General features: G+C 37.7%; 1 protein-coding gene across 7 annotated transcripts in view; it reads right to left on the bottom strand.

The window, feature by feature from the left end:
• Jmjd1c (jumonji domain containing 1C) overlaps window positions 1-21,917 on the bottom strand; it is a 166,355-nt gene that overhangs the window by 100,986 nt on the left and 43,452 nt on the right. For all 7 annotated transcript variants that reach the window (XM_034524362.2, XM_076917025.1, XM_076917019.1 and 4 more), the window contains exon 2: window positions 5,082-5,246. Coding sequence is in view for 5 of the 7 variants with exons in the window: in XM_076917019.1 (XP_076773134.1) it covers window positions 5,082-5,246 (165 nt within the window). In the remaining 2 variants the exon portion in view is untranslated. The remainder of the gene's footprint in view (window positions 1-5,081; window positions 5,247-21,917) is intronic.

The raw sequence follows: 21,917 nt of genomic DNA, 5'->3' as shown, positions 1-21,917 counted from the left end.
TCCTTTAGAATAAATTAATATATAGAAACTTACTGTACCTTTCATCTAGCCAGGCTGTTGTCCACTTACCACTTTGCAACAGACATTGATTCATTGTCTTTGGTGGTACACTAATGGGCTGCAGTCTTAGAAACCACACAAAGATAACTACATAGGATTTCTGACTTTAAACAATGTACAAGCTATTAGAAGATAAACACGAAAACAGATACAATAAAAAGCAAAATGAGCTGGTTGTTAAAACAGAAGTACAAACATGATTCTATAGAAACAACAAATACGAGATTCATTCTGATTGGATGATCTGCAGGGCTGGGCCAACAGAAAAGTAGTGGAGAAATAACTACAGCTCAGAAAGTGTCCAGTATAACAGCCTAACTGAATTAGGGTGGTGAACATCTTCAATGCCAGCACTTGGGAGTCAAAGGAAAGTGGATCTGAGTTTGAAGTGCAGCTGGACCTTTGAGGGCAGAGACACACACCTTTGATCTGGAGCATGAGGTAGGAAGACACACCTTTAATCTGGGCCACACCTTCCACTAGAGCTTATAGTACAACAGGAAAGAAGGAAGCTCTTGCTCTTTGCTTGCCCTCACCATGATAGCACATTCGCTTCCTTCACTAGCACTGGAGCCTACCTCTCTGAAGAGATTCACTCTGTAAGTTCTGTTATACTGGAAGAACCCTAATACAAAAGGATTCCAAAAAATGAATGAGAATATTTTCATATCACATGTGAAACATAGTATCTACAATAAAGACTTCTTAAAGCTCAATAGCAAAATATACCAAACAATTCAAATATTGCCAAGTAAAAGAGGAAAAAAGAATGAACAGCAATTTCTCCAAAGGTATATACAATTAGCCAATAATGACGTGAAAAGATACTCAACATCATATGCATTAGATGGAGCTTACTAATACAACATACATGCACACTTACACAAAAGACAGGGGTAAGAGGAGGGCTAACAATGTTAAGAACGTAAACCAATTGGAAGCCCTTGTAACCAGTAGAGACCTCAGTACAGGACTGTCAAAAAACTTAAGAAGACCAACTGAATCAACTAACCTGTACTCTTGGGAGCTCCCAGAGACTGAACCACGAACCAAAGAGCATGCAAGGGCTGGACTTTGGTCCCCTGCACATATGTAGTAGATGTGCAGCTTGACCTTCATGCAGGACCCTGAGTAGCTGAAGCGGGGCTGTCCCTGAATCTTTTGCCTGCCTAAGGATACTGTTCCCCTAACTAGGCTGATCTCAGCGGTAGAGGACGTGCCGAGTCTTGTAGTGACTTGATGTGCCAGTATCTGGGGGGCCTTCCCCTTACTAGAGAAGGGGGATAGGACAAGGGCTATGTGAGGGGAGACTGGAAGAAGTGGGGACTACATCAGGATGTAAAGTGAGTAAATAAATTATTGTAAAAGATAAAATCACCACAAATTCTAAGATATCAACCCAAGAAAAATAAGATTTATTATGTCCACTGCAACATGAGAAAAGAAAATTTTGGATATTTATATTTATAGTAGGTATCTGGAGTAAATTCATAGAAATAAAGAATGTAACACCCAATAAGAGGTTGAAGAATTAGGCAGGCAGTGGTGGCACATGCCTTTAATCCCAGCACTTGGGAGGCAGAGGCAAGCGGATTTCTGAGTTTGAGGCCAGCCTAGTCTACAGAGTGAGTTCCAAGACAGTCAGGACTACACATAGAAACCCTGTATTGAACGACCCCCCCCCCAACAGGTTGAAGAATCACTACTTAATAACAAGATGTAAGTAAATTTTGTATGACAAAAGGTATTCTGTATATAATGGTTGTACTATATGAATGGAACTATTATAACTGAATGAAAAATGAAATGAAAAATGGTCATGTCAAATGTTAAGTTATCCTTTTTATTTAACTCCATGGCATAAAAAGTAACAAGATAAACCATGCTTATAGCTTATTTCTTATAAATAATTTTCTTATAACATTATTTTATAACTGGGTTATTTCACTTAACATAATATCTTAAAGCTTCACTGGCTTTTTTCATGTTGCAGTGAACATGAGAACATAATAAATCTCTTTCAGTTTTCTTGGGTTGATATCTTAAAATTTATGGTACTTTTATCTTTTACAATAATTTATTCACTGCATTGAAGAATTAAGCTAGCTATATATTTATTAAATCCACAATGAAGATTTCCTACTTTATGGCAAGTTAGTATGCTCTATATTTTTAATTATATGTACACTATTTTTGCAAAGAAAGTAAGGTGGATTAAAATTTTGGGTGGTAATTTTGTAAGCAGCTTTAATTTTGAGGTTAAAAATTTTCATTTTAAGACTTATTTTATACGTATGAGTACTTTGTCAGCATGTATATATGCATACTAAGTGCATGTGTATGTACTACATGTGTGCCGTGTGCCCGTAGTTTAAAGAGAAAGTCAGACACCAGAGAACAAAGTAGCCATCAAATGGAAATAGAAACTGAATCTTCATCTTTTGGTAGAATAGCAAATGCTTTTAATCACCAAGCCATCTTTTCTGCAGTAATGTTAAAAATTTTCAACAGAAAAATTATTTTACACTAATGACAAAAATAATTTTAAGTAGTTCCTTGGAAATTTTTCAGCAAGTAGGAAATGTATTAATACTAATCAGAATTTCAACTTGACTTATTCAATCTAAGAGAGGGCAATAATTTGCCTAAAGTTTTTTACTCTTCAACTATAATATTAGGATAAGATAGTTTGCTTATTTATGATATTAATTCTTCCCTACTTTTGAAACTTTTCATATAAAACTCATACATAAATACAAATTTATGTTTGAATTATTTTTAAGTTAAGGTGTAGAAACTGAAACATGTTAGTCATTGCTGCATGTTATTTGATCACATTGTGATCCCAAGACTGTAACCTTGGACAAACCTTGTGGTGTGGCTCAGCCTTAATAGCACATGCCTTTAATCTAAGAGTTAAATAAAGTCAGCCCTAGGTCTAGAGACAAGCAAGTAACCAGCAAGTGAGCTAAGTAAACAGAAAGGAGGGACACTGGGTGAAACGTATTTAAGACAGCATGGAGACAGAAAAGGAGCTTTTTCCTCTGGAACTTTGGTGGAATAAGGTGGTCAGCTGGGTGCTTTTCCTGTCTCTCTGAGCATGGGGCTCCGGAATCTTTACTGGTAAAATCAAATGGCTGGGATTTTTAATTTAAAGACAACAAGTCACAGCCTAATTTTTTGTTGTTGATGATATATGTTATTAAACTTAATGTAGGCTTCATCTGACCTGGTTTGTAAAATTTTGTTTGTTTATTGAGACAAAGTCTTACTATGAAGCCCTGGCCAGCCAGAAACTCACTGTGTGGACCAGGCTGGCCTGGAACTCACTGAACTTTACTCACTGAGAACAAAGGCATGCCAACACACACATAATACTGGGAGCTGGCACATTTATTTAATAAAATTGTTTAAGTTCATAGATGAAATGATTAACTTTGCTATTTGAAAGTTTTCTATTAAAAGTACAGTTCATGAAAATCATTTTCCATACTTAATTTTCTTTTGAAATGCTATTGATTCAATTGATCCCATTCCTTCCTTTTGTCATATCTTCTATTATTTAATTTCTTTCTATCGATATTGAATCCAGGGATATGTAGATGTGCACAAGTATTCTACTACTGAGTTACATCTCTAGCCTCTACTTTTTAAATCATGTATGTCTTCAAAATAGATAAAGTAAATTTCTATTTTATATGTAGAAAAGAATTAAAGAGTTAACCAACTAAAATAAAAAAATATGTAGGCAAATTACACTTTTAAAAACTTGGAAGGCAAGAGATATGCTCATTAGTAGAGTGATGGAGGCCCAGGTCTAATCTCAGTATTAGGAATTTGGTGTTGAAATTGGAGAGAGAGAGAGAGAGAGAGAGAGAGAGAGAGGGAGAGGGAGAGGGAGAGGGAGAGGGAGAGGGAGAGGGAGAGGGAGAGGGAGAGGGAGAGGGAGAGAGAGAGAGAGAGAGAGAGAGAGAAAGAAAGAAAGAGAGAGACTGACTGATTGATTCTATCAAATACTTTGAATAAGGTTTAATGGCTTTTTAGAATGTGTTTTGTGTGCATCTATTAGTGTACCATGTATGTACCATGTATGTACAGGCATCCAGAGGTCAGAAAAGATCTCTGGATCCCCTCAAGCTGGAGTTACAGGCACAGCTGCATGCAACCCAAAATGGGTGTTGGTTCTCTAGAGGTCCAAACACTGGACCTCTAGAGAAGTTCAAACTTTTACATACTAAGCCATCTTTCCAACTCTTGTTTATTAATTTTTAAAGGATTTCCACCATGCTAATGAGATTAGTTTAAAGGAACCACTGCCTGTTCATCACTTGATAGGCATTTTGCCAGAAAACAGTAACAGTTATTAAATGTGGTAATTTTCCTAATAAAATTTTCTTTTGTTCTTAGAGAAAGGATATCAGGCTAGTCTAGAACTCACTCCATAGAGAATGCTGATCCAATCCTCCCGTGTCACCTCCTAAACTGTTGGGATTATACATACAACTATACCTGGCTTGCCTAACAGAATTTAGTAATCTTGTTTAGTTTGTATGTTTCTTTTCAAAAACTCTTTAAATAATGAGAACTGTATTAAAATGTTTCCTTAAACAAACCATTCCTGATTATAAATTAATTTGACCCACTACTTGAACATGTTATGACTTACAGTGAGGACTGATTAATAAGACCAAGAAGAATCATGTCCTGCCATGTGTTTGTCTTTCACTTTAAAGTTTCATTCAACACAGATGTTCCACACCACACAGAAAGCATCTGAATGACTATTTCTCATCTAATCTACAACCAAATTTAAGTTTTCACCTAATTGGATAAAACAGTCTATGAACTAAATATTCTGAAAAATATTAATTAAACTGGAACACAACACTCAGTGCTTTGAAAGTTCTGCTAATGTTTTCAAGAATATTAAACTATAATTGGCCAAACACGTCTAACTTCCAGTCAATGCTCACGCATCTCAAACAACTGAGAACCCTTAATAAAACACGAAAAGATCTTACCAGTGCAGGCCACTGAATTTGTCTGCTCTTTGATCCCTGAGTCTGGCTAGGGTCCTTCCTTTTGGCCCAAATTAAGTGATATTCCACCAAGAAAGTTGAAAAATCTTCATAAACTTTAACCCACTCCCGTTTATCCCATTCAAGGTCATCAAATTCCACGTAGACCTATTAAAAAAAAAAGAGAGAGAAAACATACACTTTTTGAAAAACTACAGCAATGATATTAACACATGAAGCAGAATCAGAAAATACATTATTAACATTACTATTCAGTTTTTTTTTTGTTTTGTTTTGTTTTGTTTTGCAGAGGTGTTGGTACAATTATGTAGCCCAGGGCGGTCTCAAACTTGTGACCGTCCTGTTTTGCCCTCCTAAGTGCTGGAGCTTTGTAGGGTTCTCTTAGAACAAGGACCTTACTCACTTCTGTGACACAAAGATGACTCAACTGACTGCATGGCAAGAAGAGCAGCTCAAAAACACTCCTCAGCACATGAGTCAGCAAAGTGTTAGGTACCAATCGTCCAACATTAAACCCTTCACCAAAAGTTTCCCTGTACATCACCACCACTGAGCTTATCTATAGAACTTCCCTGATTTGCTACTAGACTACCAAGAAAAACATTCTATAAAATAGTATCGAAAACAATGAAAATGTTGCTACAAGATTCACCTATGCACTGTATAAATAATTCTGTAACAAAAATTTAAAATCAAAATCTGCTATGATTAGGTTCCTGTACTGGCTGGTTTGAGTGCCAACTTGACATAAGTTAGAATCATCAGAGAGGGAGGAGTCAAAGTTGAGAAGATGCCATCATGAGACCCAGCTGTAAGGCATTTTCAATTAGTAATCAATGCGGGGGGCCCAGCCCATGGTGTGTGGTGCCATCCCTTGGGAGACTGAGTAAGCAATGAGAAGCAAATCAGAAGCAGCACCCTCCATTGCCTCTGGATCAGCTCCTGCCTCCAGGTTCCAGCCCTGCTTGAGTTCTTTCCTGACTTCCTCCAATGATGGACTGTGATCTGGAAGTATAAACCAAATAAACCCTTTTCTTTCCACTTGCTTTTTGGTCATGGTGTTTGTTCGAAACATTAGAAACCCTAACTAAAACAGTCACCAAAAATTTCAAAATCAAGCTAAAAATGTAGCTTAGTCATAGAACACATGATTCCTTGCAAAAGGGAAAGGCTGAGAGTGCATGCACAGCAACATAAACTGGAATCTCAACACTTCAATTATTTTCCTGGATTCAACCAAAACAACAAAACAACTGAGGCCCAAATGCAGTCCTAATGATATCTGCAATGTATAAAGCATAACTCTCTCAGATTACACACCATATATTAGTATATAAGGGTAAGATAGCTTCAACGGGTTTGCAATGGACCTTTAGTAACAATTACCTTGCCAGGCGGTGGTGGTGGCGGCGCACGGCTTTAATCCCAGCACTTGGAAGGCAGAGGCAGGTAGATTTCTGAGTTCGAGGCCAGCCTGGTCTACAGAGTGAGTTCCAGGACAGCCAGGGCTACACAGAAAAACCCTGTCTCGACCCCTCCCCCCCCAAAAAAAAATCCATCAATTAATCTACACCTTTCAGTTTATAAGTACTGCTTACAGACATATCTACAAACCCTAACAGAAGCAAATCATTTACATATAAAGAACACTTTCTAGCTGGGTGGGCCAGTGGGCCAGTCACAGAGACTGACATTTGAACAAGTGATAATTTGCTGCTGCAGCTAATCTCTGACAAAGGTGTTGATTTCTGAAGCCTTGAGCGGCAATAGGCCCTGTTTCAAACACTAAGCTGTCTTAGGATGACTAATACTGACAGCTAACTTGACAGGCTAGGAGACAACTCTCTTGACCCACGTGTTAGGGAACTAACTGAGTGACAAGAGCCACTCTACATGTAGACACCAGCATTCCCTCTCTCTGTTCCTGAAGACAAAGTGTGAACAGCATGCCACCTCATTCTCCTGCTATGCCTGCCTCACCATGGTGGACTGTACCTTCAGGCTATGAAGCAGAATACACTCTTTCTTCCTTTACAGTTGTTTTTGTCAAGAATTTTATTGCAGCAATGAGAAAAGGAATACAAGTACATAAAGTTAAGTAGAAATCACAAAGAAATAATGTAACAAAATAGGCTTAGAACATGTATGGGAAAAACTACAAAATGATAATGGGAAAAAAAATCTATGCTCAGCAAAATAAACAAAATAACTACATACATGAATTGAAAGTTTCAGTTATTAAAATCAATTCTACCCAAACTGATTTGGAGATTCAGTATAATCCCAATTACAATCCCATTAGGATTGTCTTTATGTAGATTCTAAAATATACACGATAGTATAAAGAAATAGAAAAGCGAAAACAATTTCAAAGAAGGAATCGGATTTCTAAAACTACTGACTCAAAACTGAACACTGGGTGGGCAAGATGGCCCAGGGAATAATGGCGATTGCTGAGTGAGCTTGGCAATCCGAGTTCAAACCCTGGAGCCCACAGAGGTGGAAGGAGAGAGCTAACTGCAGAGATTGCCCTCTGACACCTGTTTACATGCTCCCTGATGTACACATGCACACACGGACGCGCACTAATAATAAAGATTAAATTAAAACTAAAAACAAAGTTGCCATATCTAACAATACTGCCAAAAAGCTAGAAAACAAAAATCAATCAAAAGATGACATGAAATAAATCCATAAGAAATGAAATTTGGTCTTCATAAATGTTCAATGTCATTTCAAGGAAGAATGGGTAAGTTTCCTCAATAAATACTGAGGAGATAATCAGACGTCAGAAACACAACAATGCAGCCATCTAACTTGAACCCATACTTCATATTCTACACAAAACTTAAGACTCAACTGCTCAAACTTAAGGGTATTAAGTAAAATACTTATTAAAGTCAAAATCTTATGGCTTCTGAGTAGCAAAATGGTTCTTAGAATATTAAGATCATAATCTATAAAAAAATGCTTTCAAATTTAATTTTTACTCTTGTGATAAGTTAATGGTAACAATGTGAAAGAAGCTACAAACAAACAAACAAACAAACAAAAAAACCCAAATAATGTATTTGATAAAATGTATATAGTAAGACAGAAAAACTTACAAATCTCAAAAAAGGAAGCACATACATACATACATACAAACAATAAGTGAAAATCTGTGAACAGGTACTATTCATGATGAAAAGCCACAAAACTCAAGCCTGTAGACCCTCAGACACTGAAAAAGGTGAGCCACTGGCAGTCTACACATGCACAGAGACGAAGTGTAACTGGAAATACTTTAAGTTATGTGGAGAGAGAACTTAGAGAAGTGATCCAAAATTAAGTGACAATAAATACGGTCTTCCAGGAGTTTCAGACAGAAAAAAAAAATCTACTTGTTTTTGAGTTCAAAGCTGTTCTGTTTATAAAGACATTCTAGAAAACAGTCCAGATCCTTTGAGAAATGGATAACACTTTTTTTTTTCCTGAGATAAAATCTTTCTATTTAGCACTGGCTAGCTGTACTTACAATGTAGCTCAATCTGGACTTGAATTTCCGAAAGAGCCTTCTGGCTCAGTTCTCTGAGTGCTGGGCTTGGATACATGAGCCACCATACTTCAATGGCATCTTTCCACAAAAGATACAGGGGTCATGGGAACACATATTTATTTGTCATGCCCTATACTTAAGGTAAGTGTGGGAAGGGAACATAACTACTTGTACATACTACTGTTAACTTTCAGAGGTATTTATATTTTCAGGCTGTGAAAATTTTAACAGAAAAACAGAACTGAGAAAAAGGTTATCATTCTATTAAAATTAATCCCTGTGAACAAGAACTTTGATTCTTATTAGCCAACTGCAATCTTTCAATTTTAAAAATAACCACAAAATCTGCAAGTATAAACTGGTCATTCACTTACAAAGAATTAAAAAGAGTCAGGTGTTAGTGGTGCAGGCCTTTAGTAATACCAGCACTCAAAAAACAAAAAACAAAACAACAACCAAAAAAAAACAAAACAAACAAACAAACAAACAAACAAAAAAACTGTAAGTCTTGGTTTAGTATACTAAATTAATGGAAATACATAAAAAGCAAGGTTCAAAATATTTTTTTAACCATTTAGTACAGAAACAGGAACATAATGTACTCACTGTCAGCTTCAACAATTACATTTAGTTATATCCATTCATCCATTCATCCATCCACCCACCCCATCCCATCCCATCCCATCCCATCCCATCCCATCCCATCCCATCCCATCCCATCCCATCCATCCATCCATCCATCCATCCAGTGGGTTAGTTGGTCAGTCAGTTTTTCTCTGTATAGCCCCAGCTGTCCTGGAACTCACTCTATAGAATAGGGTTAGCCTAGAATTCAGAAATCTGACTGCCTCTGCCTCCCAGTCTGGGGATTAAAGGTGTTCACCATCAAGCCCAGTTGTTTTAACAATTTCAAACTCATGACCAATTGACTCTCTAAAAGCTGTCTACAATAAGTCCGCATTTACTTCTCGCAGGATGGACATTCTGCATGCTTTAACTTCTTCGAAGGATCACAAATTCCAGCTAGTTGATGTGCCTCTCGAATCTACCATTGTTTATACATTTCCATGACATGTTTGCCTGATGTGATTCTATTATTAAAGAAATCAAGTCATTAGTTCATTAGATTATTCAATGTGCTTTCTTTAATCATGTGCCTCTGTCCTTGTACTTCCTATAACTTTTGGATGTACTCTTAATCAATGTCTTAGGGGTTTATTGCCGTGAATAGACACCATTACTAAAGCAACTCCTATAAGGACAACATTTTATTGGGGCTGGCTTACAGGTTCAGAGGTTCACTCTATTATCTTTAAGATGGGAGCATGGCAGCATCCAGGCAGGCATGGTGCAGGAGGAGCTGAGAGTTCTACCTCTCCATCTGAAGACTGGCTTCAGGGCAGCTAGATGGAAACTCTCTCAGAGCCAACCTCTACAATGACACACCTCCTCCAACAAGGCCACACTTTCTCCAACAAGGCCACACCTACCTCCTAATAGTGCCATTCCCTGATCAAAGCATATTCAAACCACCACATTCTACTTCCTGGCCCCCATAGGCTTGTTCAAACACATGAGTCTATGGGTCTAGCCACAGCATAATAAAAAAGTACATTTAGCCCAAATTCCAAAGTCCCCATAGTCTACAGCAGTCTCAAATGTCAAAAGTCCAAAGTTCAAAGTCTCTTCTGAGATTCATCCAATTATTTAACTGTAATTCCTAAAGCAAAACAAGAAACCAGCTGGGCAAACTCCAAACGCTACATCTCCTTGTCTGATGTCAAGGCGGTCTTCAGATCTCCAACTCCTTTTCCATCTTTGTTGACTGCAATAAACTTCTTTCTCCTGGGCTGCTTCTACTCCGGGTTAGTAGCATTCCAAAGTAGGCATTCCATGGCTTTGGCATCTTTAACATCTTGGGGTCACCAAGGCAACTTCAACTTCACAGCTTCTTGTTCCAGTGCCTGGGATCCACACATGATCTTCTGGGTTCCTCCAAAGGGCTGGTGTCACTTCTCCAGCTCTGCGCTCTGTAGTACTCTAGGCTCTGGTTGACTCCACTCCACTGCTGCTGTTGTTCTTGGTGGTCATCCCATGGTACTGGTATCTCCAATATGCTGGAGTCTTCCACTGCAAATAGGCTTCACCAATATCATCTGATAGGCTCTCTTCATGGTGCCAAGCCTCTGACCACTTCAATTCTGGGCCATCAACTGTAACTGAGGCTGCACCTCACCAATGGCCTTCCCTGCCCTCACACTGGCAAAACTCTGCTCTCCATGACTCCTTCATGCCTTCAAAATCAGTACCACCTTGGTGACGATTACACATTAATCGTCACCAATCGTCATTAATCGTTTGCTCTAGCAAACCAGCATCAACTGTCCCAATAGTCCCTTCTATTCTCTACTCTAAAGCCAGAGGCACATGGCCCAAACTGCTGAGTCCTGCTGCTTGCTGGGAATGGAGCTTGTTCTATTACTGTTTTCCAAATCCCTCACTGCCTAAGCTCGGCTGTCCTAGAACTTTGTATATTGACCTTGAACTCAGTGATAAACTTCTTTTAATGAGGCCACACCTACTCCAACAAGGTCACATCTCCTAATAGGGCCAAGCATATTTAAACCACCACACTCAAATTCAGGATTATTAGAGAAAACCACCAAATAAGTAGTACCATGATATTTTTATCAATGCACATACATATGTGAGTCTGTCTCAGTGGCACATACTTGCAGTTCCACTAGTCCTAGCACATAAGAGGCTGAAGCAGGCTAAGAGCCACACTGGCTATACAGCAAGATTTCCTATCAACACACTCCTCAAGAAATGGCATAAATTATCTGTACATATGATGTATTTGTGCCAACGATAATTACTATCTAAATCCAGTATTTTCCTTAAATCTACAAAATGGCAATATTCTAAGTGTATCATTCCATCACCATCTACTATTTGGAATATGTCTATTAAATAAAAATCTCATTATCATAAAGATGGTTTCCATAAAGCTATAAAAGAAAGATGAATCCTTGATGTTCATGGGTTTCTGAAATAGACTTGATAACCCAAATTCTTAGAATAATGAATTTTTGTTTGTTGAGACAATCTCTCAAGAGTGTATCCCTGGATGACCGAGAACTTTTCTGTAGAACACCATGCTGCCCTGGAATTCACAGAGCCTTGCTTGCCTCTTGCCTAAGTGCTGAGATTAAAAGACATGCCTAGCATATTTTCACTCCATATTTTGTTTTTAGGGAAACGATAAGTATGAACTTTGAATATGTTATTAAATGCCAAATCCTCTTTAAAAACCTAATTTTAAGCACAAGTACACACTGAGATCTATTTACACAAACACAATGTACCTTACCATTTTTTAACTGATCAGTGTATGACCCATCACAGCAGAAGAAATATTCTTTATTTACATGTATACAATTGTAATATACCATTTGGTACATGAGCTATATTTAAAACAAGACACTTTTTGAAAGGAGAGGTGAAACAAGGTCTTGCTATGTGGTCCTCCCTGACTAGGACCTGCTTTGCGCAACAGGCTGGCCTCAAACTCACAGATCTACCTGCCTCTGCCACTGCAGGGTGACATCCAGAAAGGTTAGACAATGTGTCCAACAGGACTACATAATTAATATATGGCAAGCCAGAACTCATGCTGGAGTAAACTTTTACAATGCCTCATATTAAGTTAAAAAAAAAACAAAAAACAAAAAAAAAACACCAGTCATTAATATGTTTAAGAAACTAAAATGCAGCTGGGCGGTGGTGGCACACGCCTTTAATCCCAGCACTTGGAAGGCAGAAGCAGGCGGATTTCTGAGTTCGAGGCCAGCTTGGTCTACAGAGTGAGTTCCAGGACAGCCAGGGCTATACAGAGAAACCCCGTCTCGAAAAAAACAAAACAAAAAACTAAAATGCAAAAATTATGCTTTAATTATGCAGATGTGAACAATTATAAAAGGATGGAATTCTCTATAAAAGTATGAAATATATATAGTAAAAGTTATATCAAATTTACTTTCTAGGGCACCATATATGCAAGAATTTTATAAATTTCAGTGAACTGAATGAATAAATGGGTAAGTGGGTTAATAAAAACATGTAGTCCAGGCAGTGGTGGCACATGCCTTTAATCCCAGCAATTGGGAGGCAGAGCCAGGCAGATTTCTAAGTTTGAGGCCAGCCTGGTCTACAGAGTGCGTTCTAGGACAGCCAGGGCTATATAGAAAAACCGTGGTGGTGGAGGGGGGAGGAGGGGAGATGCAGACACAGGGTGGGGTGGAGCTGGAAATATGGCACATTCACCAGTAGAATATTTACTTGCCTGGCATGTTCAAGCCCTAAATTCAATTCCTAATAAAAAACACACACACACACACACACACACACACACACACACACACACACACACGATAAAAGAGGGAAGTATAGAGTTTTCTGTTATCAAATTTTAAAGTACATATATTGAAAAATAGAAGCAGGAAAACATAAATAAGAATGCTTACAAATTAATATAAAGATTCTCATTTATTTGACTCAGTTTCAAAAAAGAAAACCAAATAGACCCATTTACTAAATGAATGTAAGAGGATGAATTAAGGAGAAACAAGACTACTGACATGAAGAAACATGCTATAGAATTAACAGATGCAGAGACAATAAACTACTCACATGGAGCTTGCTTTGTATTTATCTTCTCCACCAAGGAGAATTGAGGAGAAAACTGGAAATGGTAGAAGAAAGATAATTAAAAAGTAAATGAATACAAAATGAGAAAAGTAAGAAAATACTTAACCCCTTTTTAAATTAGTATTTATCTACAGAGCCAAAATAAGCATGAGCAGGAATTAGGCATGTATTTCTAATGTTTCCAATATGACCTGATTTTTTGGAAACAAAGAAAAAAAAAAAAAATGTGTCCCTAGAAAATGGGGTTGGGGGCGGGGAAAAATATATGCAGGTTTGGTTCCCAACACCCATATAGTGGCTCATATCTCTATGGAACTCTAGTTCCAAGGCGTCTGAGCCTATGCCCTGAAGGAAGAAACCTGACCCACAGGTTCCTATGGACAATTCTAACTCACTTCTGATATCAAACAGCAGAACCAGACAAACTTGGGTTGTGGCCTACCTCTAAAATCATAAGCCAAACTAATCTTTCTTCCTTTGGATTGGTTCTCTCATTTGTATTCAAAACCAAATGCTGATTAACACAACCTTTTTAATTTATTGTATTCTTAAACTAAGGTCACATTTTGCTCATGTTCCTCAGTAATTTTAATGCCACTATCATAGATGTCACATTAGCTACCTTATTATAAAACAGAGTGTAACAATAGAAGACTGGGTCACATATTCATAAAAGCCCGAAAAGATTCTCCACTATAGCCTTCAGGAAGCATATGGTATAATTTCCTGCCAGATTTTGGAATTCTAACCTCTAAAATTCCAGAATCTAAAAACAAGTATAGATGAAACTATAGTAGTATAATTATATATAAAAATGTTTACCTAGAAAACTCCATGTGAGCTTTGAATATAAAATGTTCCCTACAGGTTCACGTGCTCGAGTACTTGGTCCCTATGGGTGATGCTGTTTGAGATGGAGATGGAATCCTTAGGAGAAAGAAGCCTTGCTGGAAAAGTCACGGCAGTACTCAAAAGGTAGACTTCTGAGACTTTTCAAGCTGGCCTGATGTTTCCTGTGTGTGGTGAAATGTTTATCAATTTGCTTTTCCACTCCAGGCCAGCCTCACTCCTGCTGTTATGCCTTCCTGTCACGAGCAAATCACAGCAAATCAAAGTAAGTAACATAGCCATTTCAGAACCTATATTTTTTTTCCAAAATGAGTTTCTTAGTACTGTATATAGCTACAGGAATTATAATTATATGTCAGCTATACATCACTAAATTGAACCTACAAAGTTTCCTATGTACATTTCTTACTATTATGGCTGTTTTAAATTACAATTAAAAAAAAAAAAACCCAGTAAAAATGTAAGCCACTCCAAGTAGAACAAAAGAGTGACTGCAACACCAGGAAGACTTGCAATCAGACAGCCCATCAGTTAAGCAAACAACTCAAAACACCGCCTATTTCAAAATAAATTTTTTTCAGTAATAACTTCATATCAACTAAACTACAAAAAGCAAAATAATAGCCTCTGGTAGACAATGAAAATCTGGAGAAACCTAGGCTTCCTGGGCTGGGCCCTGGTGGCAAACTCCTTTTATCCCAGCATTCAAGAGGCAGAGGCAGGAGGATCTCTGAGTTTGAGGCCAGCCTGCTGTAGACAGCAAGTTTCCAGGAAATCTGAGACTACACAGAGACACAGTATCTCAAAATAAACAAAACAAAAGAAAAAAACAAAATACCCTAGCCTCTCTCTGTAAAATTCTATTTAATAGCAACTACTTGACATATAAATGTTGGTGTCATTATCTACTTTTTGTTTGTAGTGTTGTATTGGGAACTAAACCTACTCATTTCCTAAATCACATACCCCTCACCTATTAAAATATTACACTGGTATGAAAGAAGAATGGGACAGTTATTAGCAAACTCATTTATATAAGAAAATAGAGAACTCACTCACTTGTAAGCAGTATGTAATCAGTCTTCTTTTGTCCATGGTATTTAGTGAAACCGTATCCTATGTATTTCACCTTTTCTATTTTAGTTAGCACACTCTTATAATTTCTGGTACTGAAGAGGTCTTTAAGGTTTTTTTTACTATTGAAGGGTGGTATATGCACAGGTATACTAACACTGCTAATTGGAATTCCCTGGAAGAGTTACTACAGTATATAAGCCTGAACACAAAAATGGCTACAAATCTATACTGCAAACCAAACAAGACTATATTCCTCAAATGTTGTTTAAAATATAATCTCTCTTGCCATATCTAACACAATGGAAAGCAACTGTAATGCCCTATGGAAAACCAACACCTGCAGGAAAAGATGCAGTCTGGCAAGTGCTGGGCCTGGCCATTCATGACTTAGTTCTCAAACATTAAGGCTCTCCTCCTCTCCCTTCCTGTGCACTCAGTGGACGAAGCTAAGAAAACAGAGCTTACAGTGTTCTAGCTGAGCTACACAGCTGAACCTATTACTTGGCCTAAAAAACACTTTCTTTCAGGGAACAAGTTTTAATGTGGATTCAAGTTCTAGACAGAATACTTCTCTGTGGAAACAAACAAACAAACAAACAAACAATCCTTATTAAAAAGTTACTATTTTTAAGAGTCAACTAATAAAAAAAAAGTGCCTAAAACTACCACTAAAACATGGCAGCCCTGAAATAATTTCTACTTTCTACAAGAGAAATGCGACATATACAAGTAACCTTAACAATTTCACAGTCTAAAAACGACAACTCAAAATATTATTCACTCAACAATATTTTGAAAAGATTTTTAGCAATGATTTCTTCTTCTTAAGTTAGAAGAGGTAATCCTTGACAGGGGAGCTATTTTATCAGCATCTTACAGCATAATGTTAGTAATTTACAAAGCTTCAGATAGAATGAAAAGAATGTGGCATGTTACTAAACCATTAAAGGCCTGTCAAAAAACAAGGGGAAACTGTCTAGCTGGTTGATCATGCTGTGCTGGCAACCTCTCAAACATCTGCTAAAGGTCAGATTTCCATTGCATGGAAGCAATCAATGGAACTACACAATTCTCCTTGCACACGAAGAAGCTAAACAAAGACCACTATTTTACATAAGTAACAGAATATAACTTGGCTTTGTAATAAATTACAGCAAAATCTACAGCTTTCTTATCTGAGAAATGACACATTTAAATAACTTCTGAATGTCTATTTGTATTTTAACTTATGTTTACTGTATTTACAAAGTATATTTATAAAACTCTACCTTTCCAAAGGTTAAAATGATTTTTTCTTTTGTATCAGAGAAAGTATATGTCCTAATAAAAAGACAATTTTAACAATAGTCACTTTTAGAAATCTGAAAACATGCTTAATTCAGTGCAATTCACTCTATAGTTTATTCACAGTTGTTAAATTTCTAGAAAGCAGTATTGGTAAAACTAAGCTTGTTATAGGAATATTCAGACTTTTCTGTGATGACAGAGACTGACACCAGTGATGGTGAGGGAGCTTAGTAGTTAAGAGTTCATATTGCTCTTCACCATACTGGGTGGCTCACAGCCTCCTATGACTCGGTTTTTCAGGGAAGCTAATGCCCTTCTCTGAGTTACGAGCACTCCTGGAAGTATTTGGTACCTATAAGCTCACAAACACATAAATAGCAATTTTAATGTTATTGTCACCACATCATTCATATATATATACACACACACACACACTCACACTCAAAATACTCTATAACACAGGGAATTTGATTAGTTATTTAAACATTAGTTAAACACAAGTTACTAAATATTTAAAAAGTATTGCAAGTATATGCAAGTGGTTTGGGGAGGGGAGGGGGTGTTTGTATGCTTTAAGACTTGGTATCATTATATAGGCCACAGTGGGCTGACACTGAACTCCCCATTCTACTGTCTCTGCTGTGCCTGAGTGCTAGAATTATAAGCATCCATTTGTTTTGTTTTGTTTTGTTTTGTTTTTTAAAAGACAGAGTTTCGCTATGTTACCTTGGCTGGCCTGAAGCACACAAGTAGAGCAGGCTGGACTTCAAGTCTCAGAGAACCGCCCTCCTCTGAACTGAGTGCTTGCTGAGATTGAAGGCATGTATCACTCTGCCAGGCTCTTTTCCTGTTAGTTGTTTTGTTTGGGGAAGGATCACTATTGTGGACCTCTAACCATCCTGGAACCCTCTACATAGACCAGGCTGGCCTGGAACACAAAAACCCATCTGACTCTGCCCCCTGAATGCCGGAATTAAGGAAAGGTGTGTTCTACCATGCCTGGCCTCCAGGTCTTTTGGAAAAGACGTTACATTGAAGCCAAAATTTAAAGTTCACATATTTTTCATATTATTTCCTACATATTAGCTAAATATACTGCTGTCAAGTTTGATAAACATATTTTATGAGAATTATGAAGATATAAAAGGTCTTTTTATATAAGAATACAAATTAAGAGTGAAGATTTTAAAACCCTGATGAAGAACTTTTCTAGGGGACCAGGAAGGTAAAGGTCATTGCTTAAAACACATACTTACCATGTATGAAGTACTAAATTTAATCCAACACCAATTTTCACATTTTTTAATGTATGTTAGTGTGTGTGTGCGCACGCGCTAGTTTGCACTTATGGGAGGGCTGAGTGCATGACAGAGCAAGTGTAGAGGAAGGAGGACAAAACTCTGTGAAATTAGTTCTTTTCTTCCACCTTTATTATGGTTACAGGGTAACTCAGGTCCTTGGGCTATTACCTAACAATCTGGGCAATCTCCCCAGCCTTCAATATTTTTATAATGAAAATAGAATGAAAGCCCTATGACAAAGGGCTCTCAGGCAATTAGTAAGCCATTTAAATTAACAAGGGACTATTTGCAACATCAAATGAATAAATAGACAAGAAAATAAAAAGGTCAAATCTTGGAGTAGAGAGTTGGCTCCAAAGTTCAGACCACTTGGTCATGAAGTTACAAGACAGAGTTGCAAGACAGATGCAGGGAACTGAACCTGGGTATTTTATTTAAAACACAGCATATCTAGCTTTTGGTTTCAGAAAGGTTGAAGGTATAAAAAACGTGAGTCCAAGCAAGGGTATGAGAAATGGGGTGAGTTCTAGGGTGTGAACTCCAAGTTGTAAATCCTATATTCCTGCTTTTCACACCAACAGTTTCTGTTAGTAGCAGAAAGTGCCTGTTATCCAGTTTCCCAGTATCTTGGAAGATAGGGAAGATAACAATGTAAATCTGGAGATGAGGTAGGGTACTCAATAAAGTACTCCTTAACTAGCAACAAAATTAAGATAGCATGAAGCTTTTGTCCTTTTCTGAACAAGTTATGTTGTCACTGACTATGAAGGACAGACAGACCAAGAGAACAATACTGTCATAGCTAAAGAATGAGTCATCTGCTTCTGGACTTCTTACAACAAAAAAATGTTCCCCTGTTTAACTAGTGCTACTTAGAGTTTTTATTAAAAACATCCAAAACTCAATCTGTAACTGAAATTGCTCTAAAGTCTCCAAGAATATTAAGATAATGTTAATACATCAACATATAACCTAACTAGTATTGAAGAAAAACTAAGTCAAAAGGTAAAAACTTAGATCAGATACAAGTTTTTACTGCACAATTAAAATACAAGGCTTTAACTGGATATAGGCATAGATTTTTATATTTATTCTACAGCTTCTGATTAATCCACAAATAGAAACTCACAGGCACTGAATATCCAAATACCATGAACATCTGTTAAATTTTCGTAACAGTTATATGAAGACAAAGCAAACGCTTTCCTTACATAAAATATCACTAAAGAAAAGATAGTGTGGGGCTAGAGAGATGGGTCAGCATTTATTGCTCTGCAGAGGACCCAAGTTCCCAGCACGGACATGTTGGCTCACAATCATCTAGCACTCCAGTCCTAGGGGTTCCAATCCCTCTTTTGGTCTCAACAAGTGCACAAACATACATGAAGACAATCAATCAAATAAAAATTTAGAAAGGTGATAACTTTTCATTAACATGGGAAACATATCAATACAATCTACCAACCTATCAATAATTATAAATATAATAAAAATTATCTTTCTACATATACAGCTCTCAAGCAAGGACTTAACTTTTTCAGGTGTACAGAATATGAAAAACTGTGGTGATGGCTTGCAACAAAAGATATAATTAATTTAACTACATCATTTTTAAAGCACAATGGTAATTTTCCCCTTATTATATTAATTATAAAAATAGTTACAACATATCTCAAACTATTGGGGCAAGATATACAACACAGAGGTCTGCCTTTATATAATACTTCATATAACAATTGTTCATATTCTTTTTCTCAAAAATTACTTATTAAAGTTAGAATATACCAGCTGCCCACCACACTTTCTAAAGTCACCTCTAGAATCCTAGGGGTCAACTGAAGCTCAGATATAACAGAATCACAAGATTTTCTGCTAGATCTTTTAATTACCTACACTTTCTCTGAAGACTGGGTCACTAAGTTATTGATCATTATTTTTGAACTGCCTACTAAAGTAAAGAAAAAACACTCTTTTAGGCAAAATAAACGAGAAAAGTCTCTGGTTCAATATTTGAAAGATGCATAGGGAATAGCTATAAATATCTGTTTCAAGTCACTAATTGAAGTATGTTGGAAAGTGTATAAAACTGAGGAAAACTCAGCATCAAGCAATCAAGCAGAGAACAGAGGGAAAAACTGCAAAGGGGTTTCAGACAGAGGCAAAGCCACAAACGACATACAAAGTACTGCCATGTCCTGAGGAACCAACTGTCTTAGCATCTATGAACTCAAGTGACCTCCATTCCCCTTTACATATTGTTTAGACTGAATTCTGACAGCAATCTCATTCTGTAACTCTCAACGAATTCCTCACATTCTATTACTGGAAAACAGTATAATGAAAAGGAGAACAGACATAGATGAGCAGCTGAAAGTCCATGCCTCCTGTCTCAGCTTTTAATGCTTAGGAAGTATTAATCCAAGGGAAGCTGACCCCTCGAACCCAGGAGTTAAAGACCAACATGGGCATCCTACCAAGACAGCTTCTTTTCTAAACGAAACCATAAAAAGTCATAAGAGTCCAACTACCAGAGATTCACCTTTCTGAGTAGGCTCTGGCAATGGGTACAGAGAAGCTCCTAAGCCTTACACTCTTGTTCTTGATTCAACTATCACAGTCAAGATGCAACATGACGGCCATGGTTTTTGAAAGTACCTTGGTGATTTATTGAACTAGAAGAATTGCCCTAAACAGCTACAGTATAAAGTCTCCAGAAGTGTGTGCCTGCTCTAGCAGAACTACAAAAGAAAATCTCACAGTGAAATCACCAAGCAGTTCACATGCCCATCAACACTTAAAGAATCACTACAAGAAAACCAGTTCATAGCCGGGCGGTGGTGGCGCACGACTTTGATTCCAGCACTTGGGAGGCAGAGGCAGGTGAATTTCTGAGTTCGAGGCCAGCCTGGTCTACAGAGTGAGTTCCAGGACAGCCAGGGCTATACAGAGAAACCCTGTCTCGAAAAACAAACAAACAAACAAACAAACAACAACAAAAAAAAAAACAGTTCATTTTTCTAAGACTCGAAAACATCTCAGATGAGAACCCATAAGACTCAGTCTTAGGGACTGAGTCTTTCTGAGAAAATTAGATCAACAGGAGCTAAGGTGGATTGAAGATTGAATGAGATGTCGCCTACATTCTCATATATGAGTGTTTGAGCCCCAGCTGCTGGTACTGGGTAGGGAGATGTGGCCTTGTTGGAGGAGGTGTGGCACTGGAGGAGAGCTATGCTCCCTTCCTTTGCTTCTTGCTTGTGGTTCAGGAGGCAAGCTCTTGGCCATGCCTCTGTTCTGCCATTATAGACTCTTATTCCTCTGGAACTACACAACCAAATAAATGCTTTCTTGTATAAGTTACCTTGTTCATGGTGTTTGATCACAGAAAGGTAGCTGACACAGGAGCCATCAGCAGTGAGCTAGGAAGAGAGGTGGGAATCCCCTTTACAGATGCCTGTAGACTTTTTTCCTCTCCCAATGTGCATGCGCTCCATCAGTGTGCTCTACTACATACTTTCATCCCCCTCCTCCTCACCTTCCATCCTAACTTCTAATTATTTTATTTTGCATTTTCTTATACCAGTACTTCCCATTTTCACATAACCTTCTCCCTTTTTATCCAGGTTTCCTTATTTTAGCATCATCCACAAAAATCACAGTAGTCAGCTGATAATAATGAGTTCATGTAAGCATATTCTGGTAGTAGATCCTACTGACCCCTATGTATAGCCCCACCTATCTGCTTTGTTTTCATCGCCATATTCAATCTCGCTTCAAATTCTTCAGTCTTTTCATAGTTACCATCACCTTAATCTTAATATTTTACTCTGCTCATTCCTTGTCTACAATTTTAGTGTTGACATTTCTTTTTTTTGGGGGGGGGGGGGGGAGTTGTTTTTTTTTTTTCAAGACAAGGTTTCTCTGTGTAGCCCTGGCTGTCCTGGAACTTACTCTGTAGACCAGCTGGCCTCGAACTCAGAAATCCGCCTGCCTCTGCCTCCCAAGTGCTGGGATTAAAGTCGTGCACCACCACCGCCCGGCAGTGTTGACATTTCT

The sequence above is a fragment of the Arvicanthis niloticus genome, chromosome 20 (assembly GCF_011762505.2).
Source record: "Arvicanthis niloticus isolate mArvNil1 chromosome 20, mArvNil1.pat.X, whole genome shotgun sequence".
In the NCBI taxonomy this organism is placed as follows: Eukaryota; Metazoa; Chordata; class Mammalia; order Rodentia; family Muridae; genus Arvicanthis; species Arvicanthis niloticus.
The sequence above is the reverse complement of the archived record's forward strand: the minus strand, read 5'-3'. Positions and strand labels throughout refer to the sequence as shown.